The following is a 6,469-nucleotide window of genomic DNA, read 5'->3' as shown; positions in this document are numbered from 1 at the left end:
ATGGGTCGGTTCGATCTCGAATATCCCAAAGAGGCCATCAACACCGTTAAACGTGAAAACGACCGCGGTGTTTATGCCCTTAAGACAATTCACCACATCATCAACACTTGTCAGATCCTCCATGTCTCTTTCAACACACCGACCCAATCATTCCCTGTCATCCTCCCAATGATTGGCCAGATGGGCTCATTTGACCGACCCAGCGCAGACATTGGTGACCCTCTGGACCTCTATCTTCATGGATATGTGTCAAGCCGCATCATGAACTTGGGCCGTAGCGCTAGTGACGAGAAAGGCATGCCTGTTTGTGTGGCTGCATCCCATGTTGATGGGCTGGTTTTGGCTTTGTCCACCTTCCATCATAGTTATAACTATCGCTCTACGGTACTCTTCGGTCACGCGGTCCTCGTAGAAGACGAGGAGGAGAGGATGTATGCCATGGAGCTCATCACGAATAGTGTGGTGCCGGATCGTTGGCGACATACCCGTCTCCCGCCGACCAAAGCTGAGCTTCAAAGCACTGGCATACTCAAGGTCAAGATCGCATCAGGAAGTGCCAAAATCAACACCGGTGGTCCCAGTGACGACAAAAAGGACATGGAGGACGAGTCGATCAAGGATCAAGTCTGGACAGGCGTCTTACCTATTCACGCAACCATGGGTGAACCAGTGCCTGGCCCTTACAATAGGGTTGATGTGCCAGACCACATTGCCGAATTCTCCAAGGATTTCAATGAGGACAATCAACAGTATGCCTTGAATGCCGCAAGGGACCCCAAAAAGTAGGCCGATATAGTGGTCAATCCAAAGGTCTATTATATCATACATCCAGGAACATGTTATACCTAAACAGGCCTCTAAGTAGAAATATACACAATGATTCGAAATATGTGCAATCAGAACGTATACAGCATAGATATGTGTCTACCATTGCTCCCAAATCGTTCCAGGTAGCACAGATCGCATGATCTTCCAATGTCCAGCAGCGCTGTCCTGGTGCCACTTGGTAACCTTGCTTGTTTCATTCTTGCTGAGGACATCCGTAACCTCATCTTCAAGGAAGACCTGCTCCTTAATCTCATACTTGGGCAATAGCAAAGCCTGCCGAACTTGGCTTCGGAGGAAATCCTTTTGCTTGGGATTGCGGAAGGTGACCTCTCCGGGCGTCTTGCGGCAGAAGATGACCATGTTGGTGAAGTCGCTTCCCCACTTCTCAACGTTGGCCTCGTCTCGTGGGCTCTCACGGAAGATACGGCAGGAGGGGAAAACCTTCTTGATGGTGCGGTAGACGAGCTGAGGCGTAGGAAGGCCAAAGTCACCAGCATAATTCTAAGGGTAAAGTTAGCGCATGGCTCAAGTTTATGCTTAACTTTACTTACAATAGCAATGACTCCATCATCCTTCAGCAAGTCTCCCAATCCTTGGAGGAACTCGAGAGTGAAGAGGTCAACAGGCTCTGCACCACCAGTGAACACATCGTGAACAATATAGTCATAGGTCTTGGATTGCTTCACCAAGTCAGCTGTATAAGAGACAGCATCGGCAACGGCAGCAGGTTTGTTCTCCCGAAGATCGAAATATTTTTGAGCGAACTCATAAACTACTGGATCAATCTCAACCACGGTAGTGTCAATGCCGTGAGAAACAAAGGCAGAAGGGGTAGTTCCAATACCAAGGCCACTGTGTTATGTTAGGGAGTTATGGCGAAGCACAAGAACGAGCACTTACATGACAAGGGCGTTAGCTTCGCTGTCAGGCAGGGGGGCCTCTCGCTCAATAAGGCGGACAGCTTCGAGCATGACGAAAACACCGTAAATCGGCTCCGACACTCTTCGACCATTGAGCTGAACCCACTGACCTCCGAGAAGACTATGATCACAGCGCATTACACGATAACCTCTCTCCAGACTCTCGATGACCGACACGTAGCCAGTCAACGACTCACGGCGCTCCAGCAGTGTCCAATTCTGAGCTGTCAAGGTACTGTTGAGAGCATCGGTAGCCATGGGTGTCATAACGTGGGTGTTTAAGACTGCTGTGTGTAATAGCGCAGGGATAGCCAAGACGAGATACTTGGATGGTGCCATGATAGCATAGATGGCCCCCAAGACAACTTCAATACCGACACGAGTAAAGACAAAGGTGCTTCCAATAACACCCTGCAGCTTCTCCATGGACTGGTTCTCAGCCAGCCTAAACAGACCCCAAGAGACAATGCCAGGTGCCGCATCTGCAACGAATTTGGGCAGTGCGCTCAGATCAGCGTCCTCAAGAACATCGGCCACGGAGGCTGCCGAAACGATGGCCAAGGGGAACAAGGTGAAACCCTCGATGATGAGAGGCCCCCACCAAGAGCCAAGACGGTCAGTGAAGGTCCCGAGAAGAAACTGGATAGCCGGGATATTAAGGGCGATGACTGGGAGAAGCTGAGAAGTCGACATAGGAAGAACCATGCGGAGCATCAGATTGCCGGCCCAACCAATAAAGCAAGCCGCCTTGAGCGCAGTTGTATGCGTGACAGCAGAAGGGATGGACCCAAAGATAGGGGACAGGTTGAGCTGCGACGCGCTCGACGCGACACCCAACAAACCAAGGAGCAAAAGAGTCTGGAAGTAAACAAACCCCTGACCCATGAACCGCTTCGTAAAAGTATCTTCTTGGGCCCTAGTCGCAAGTTCCTTGAGTTCCTTTTCAAACCGTTCCGGCGTGAAGCCCTGAGGCGCGCCAGTCGCCTTACCGTCCTTTTTGGGAGCCATTATGAGATACGAGGGCAATTGATAGACAAGAATGTACAGGAAATACAACTCAAGATATGAATAAAGAAGGGAAATAGACAAGAACGGTCTGACCCGGCGGTTCAAATGGCCTGCACTTGAAGCTCGTTGACAGTTTCGTTGGTTACAGATGAAATCAAGCTCAATTAAGGTTGACGTGGCGGGAAACTGTTTTCTTTGTTTGGATTCTTTGTGGCTGGTGCAGTGGCTCAATTGAAGTGTGGGGCAACGTTTACTGGTACGCTTCAACAACAGTACCTTACCTTAGGTAGGTACCTTCAGTATAGCAACAATTCTTCTTATACACACAATAAACTTCTGTCTAGGTATTTTAGTTTACACTTATATGATATACATTCATACTCAAAGCCATGCCGCACCACTTCGCCTCATGGTAGTATCGATCTAAACATTTGCCGTCGCATGCACAATGTGACATCAACCACTCGCATAGCAATCCTCTGGGATTAAAGATGTCACTGCTACAATTACCGTACTAAGTGCACTTAGATGGCTCTTATAGTTGCGGAAAGGAAACGAGACGAAACGTTATAACCTTCTCTGGAGCCGCCAAATCATGAGATTCAACCTAACTCAACTGCTAGTGCTGCCATTCCTCATATTATACGTCATTCATAAAAGTCCAATCCAATCTAACTGATCATGCACACCTTGCTTTATGCAACTCTGAGTTCTCAATGCTCGTATCCCCAGTATAATGCGCCCTCATGCTATTCCGTCATGTCCCGAGCCCCTCCAGAGGGACCCGGAAACCCAAGGTATCATTCGTCAAACCAAGCCCAAATGATCAGAAAGAAAAATAACCATGGTAATGCCCAAGAGGATGACAATATACCCATGCCAACTCCTCAGCTCTACCGAATCGCAATGCAGCAACGACAGAAACGCCTGAACGATGCAAGCCGTGGCAATATGTCCCATAACAACACCTAAGATCGTTCCTCGACCATGGTAGTTGTCTGAATCTTGGAACCTTCCTTTTTTAAGTGTATCTTGTTCCCGCATGTCCCCTCAATCCTTACATCCGTGTAGGATAGTCTTCCATGTCATCATCACTACTGTCTATCTCTTCCTCTTCTTCCTCGTCATCCGTCCGCGGACTATACATGGCGCTCATTTCCGGCGCACTGGGCCTGGTGCCCAGGCTGTCAAGAATGCCACCACTGAAAATGGGTGGCGCGGAAACCGAAAGGTCTGCATGACTCCCATTCCTACTCATGGAGGGTTTTTCGGGGAGCTGCTTGAGTAATCCTGTGGAGATATCCAACATTGTCATCGCAAACTCAGTCAAACCCTTGCCTTCCCCAGGTTTGGAGCTAACTGACAGAGTCCATCTATATTCTCCCAAACGTCTTCGATACCAATCCGCTTCCTCGCGCCCAGGTGATGTTGCCCAAAGGAGAGATCCAAATGTACCAATCAATGCAAAGTTAGTCTTGGAAGCGAAGTACCAAAACGAACGCAAATGGTTGGGTCCGAGTCTGTTGACAAAGTCCATAGCAGAGATGAGGCGGGCTTTGGCGGCACTGCGACAGATATGTTGCACATATGAGTCGACAGAGCTAGACGGAGAAGCCAATGATCGGATGATTCGTCGATGGAGCGTAATCTCGGCCGCAAAGTATGCCAGATGGAGATATCCAATACTTGACAACCTGTTAGATGACGGGTTAAGGGAAGAGTATGAAGAGTCGAGGCGAATCAGTTGTGGTAGACCTCCATACCACTCCTTTAATTTGAGCTGAATGGGTTTCGCAAGCGACAGAACGAGTTGCGTTCCTTGTTTACCTGCATTTGCAACCGTGTTCATGGCTTGAAGAGTATAAAACGTGTCTAAAATTTCAGAGAGTATTTCCGAAAGTTGTACCACTCGTGTGAACAACACCCTTCCCTTCTCAATATCGAGCTTCTCCTCCGGGTCGTTCTCGTCCCATTCGACGTCAGGGAAGTCATTTGCTGTTAGAGGCTGAACACCCCAGTTAGTAGCAAAAATGTGCGATGGCCGCCCGTGAACGAGGGCACCCCATTTGTCCTGCATGTAAAGTGCCCAAGCCAATCGTTTTCTCAGGCCCTTCTCCCACGGTGGTATTTTCCAACCAGTACAATCCAGGTGCAACCCCAATTCATGACCAAGTGCGACAAGTTGGGCGGTCGGGGCCCACTGGTCACCCTCGGGCCTCTGGGAAAGAAGTAGACCGGCCTGAATAGTCGAAAGCTTGGGTCGAAAAGTGGCTTCATCTAGAGTTGTACGGACGATGCTCTCGAGCTCTCTAACATTGGGTCGCGGCAAACCAGCCAGTTCCTCACTCTGATCCCACCAATTGATGGCAAGGATGTATACAGCTGCTAGTAATGGTGGTGAAAACTCTCGATAAGATCTTTCATACTTTTCCATGAAGACATGTTTTTGGATGATAGGAAACCCTGGGTGAACGACTCGGAAGTATATGTCGACGAGACGTCTGCCATGAGGTGCCACGATGGATTCGACATGATCGGCGTCTTGCGTCACATGTTCGTGTCCTGGAGTGCTGGAGTCAGGAAGCATCAAGAAAGTATCGTGTTCGCTGACTTTGCGAAGAGTGCCTCTTGATAATAGACTTTCGTCATGGGGATCAAAGGAGGAGAGGTTGATGAGTGAAGGTTCAAAATCTGTAGTAGGACCAATGTACTGGCTGTAGCGATCATCCTGGAGGCCGAGCGTACGTTTAAGCATGGTCGGGCCGCCAACATTGGCCATCTCCTCTAGGAACGAACTGCTAGCGGCGGTGCTGGAAAGGCTGGAGTTATGGTTTCGTCGCCTAGATGCGAGACCCGGTGAACTGTACGAGGCCAATCATATGTCAGACAAAGGCATGCAAGGAGGAACACGAGTAAGGTGAAAGGTTATCAGAGAAAGGAAAAGAGTGTAGAAGGCAACGATAGACGCATGGGAAAGGCACGGGGACCGGTGGAGCATTCAACCAGGATGAGTGTGGAGGGCTCAGCGGCATGGATATGGAGAAGAATATGGATATGGAGAATGAGATGGGGATATCGGAATTGATCTGACCTTCTTTTCCCGATAATATCATCACTAGCCTCACCATGAAGCTTCCTTTTTCGGGACTGAGGGCTGGATGAAAGGGAACATTCGGAGCCCGCAGCTTGGCACTGGATGCAGCAGTCGTCGTCGTCGTTAAGGATGCAGTTGACGCGAGAGTACCGACATGATAGACAGGGTGGGATGGAGGAGGCGTTGAAGGATGAACCCTCAACGGGTGCAGAGCTGGCGACTCCGTGACCCATCTCGAGCCTATGGAAGCTGTCCTGGCGATAAGCAGATGGCTCTGGCCGAGGAGGTTTAGGAGCAATGGCGATAGGCGCCGTCCTCTGGACCGGGGCCGAGGACTGGGGAGACATGGTGGGAAAAGTTACGGATAGATCCAGAACAATGTATGGAATCTCGATACCGCCGCAGGTCTGTCCGTCTGCCTGCCTACCTGCTGCTATCAGCAGAGCAAAACACCAACAAACAGAGGGTGTGTTGCTGTCAGGGCACAACCTAGGGCTTGAATTGTGCTACACCAGAATACCTTACAGGCGCCCGTTGCCCTGCAATAAACGGGCGCAAGACGGTTGAGCCTCAGTGGCTCTTTGAGTTGTCAGCCTCCCGTCTCGGGGGTACAATGCAG

At 49.9% G+C, this 6,469-nt stretch overlaps 3 protein-coding genes across 3 annotated transcripts; 1 reads left to right on the top strand and 2 right to left on the bottom strand.

The window, feature by feature from the left end:
• Nucleotides 1-786, top strand: FSUBG_4465 (flavin-nucleotide-binding protein; the record flags this gene model as incomplete). Its single annotated transcript, XM_036682457.1, has 1 exon — nucleotides 1-786. The coding sequence occupies one exon, from the start codon at nucleotides 1-3 to the stop codon at nucleotides 784-786; it is 786 nt and encodes a 261-aa protein (XP_036540081.1).
• A 138-nt stretch (nucleotides 787-924) lies between these two features.
• FSUBG_4464 (spermine spermidine synthase family) lies at nucleotides 925-2,756 on the bottom strand (the record flags this gene model as incomplete). Its single annotated transcript, XM_036682456.1, has 3 exons — nucleotides 925-1,329; nucleotides 1,380-1,680; nucleotides 1,729-2,756. The coding sequence occupies 3 exons, from the start codon at nucleotides 2,754-2,756 to the stop codon at nucleotides 925-927; spliced, it is 1,734 nt and encodes a 577-aa protein (XP_036540080.1).
• A 1,057-nt stretch (nucleotides 2,757-3,813) lies between these two features.
• FSUBG_4463 (DAL81-transcriptional activator) lies at nucleotides 3,814-6,197 on the bottom strand (the record flags this gene model as incomplete). Its single annotated transcript, XM_036682455.1, has 2 exons — nucleotides 3,814-5,617; nucleotides 5,848-6,197. The coding sequence occupies 2 exons, from the start codon at nucleotides 6,195-6,197 to the stop codon at nucleotides 3,814-3,816; spliced, it is 2,154 nt and encodes a 717-aa protein (XP_036540079.1).
• Nucleotides 6,198-6,469: the final 272 nt, after the last annotated feature.

Source organism: Fusarium subglutinans (assembly GCF_013396075.1).
Source record: "Fusarium subglutinans strain NRRL 66333 chromosome Unknown NRRL66333_c0000040, whole genome shotgun sequence".
Classification (NCBI taxonomy): Eukaryota; Fungi; Ascomycota; class Sordariomycetes; order Hypocreales; family Nectriaceae; genus Fusarium; species Fusarium subglutinans.
Note: the sequence above shows the minus strand (reverse complement) of the source record. Positions and strands in the feature narration are given on the sequence as shown.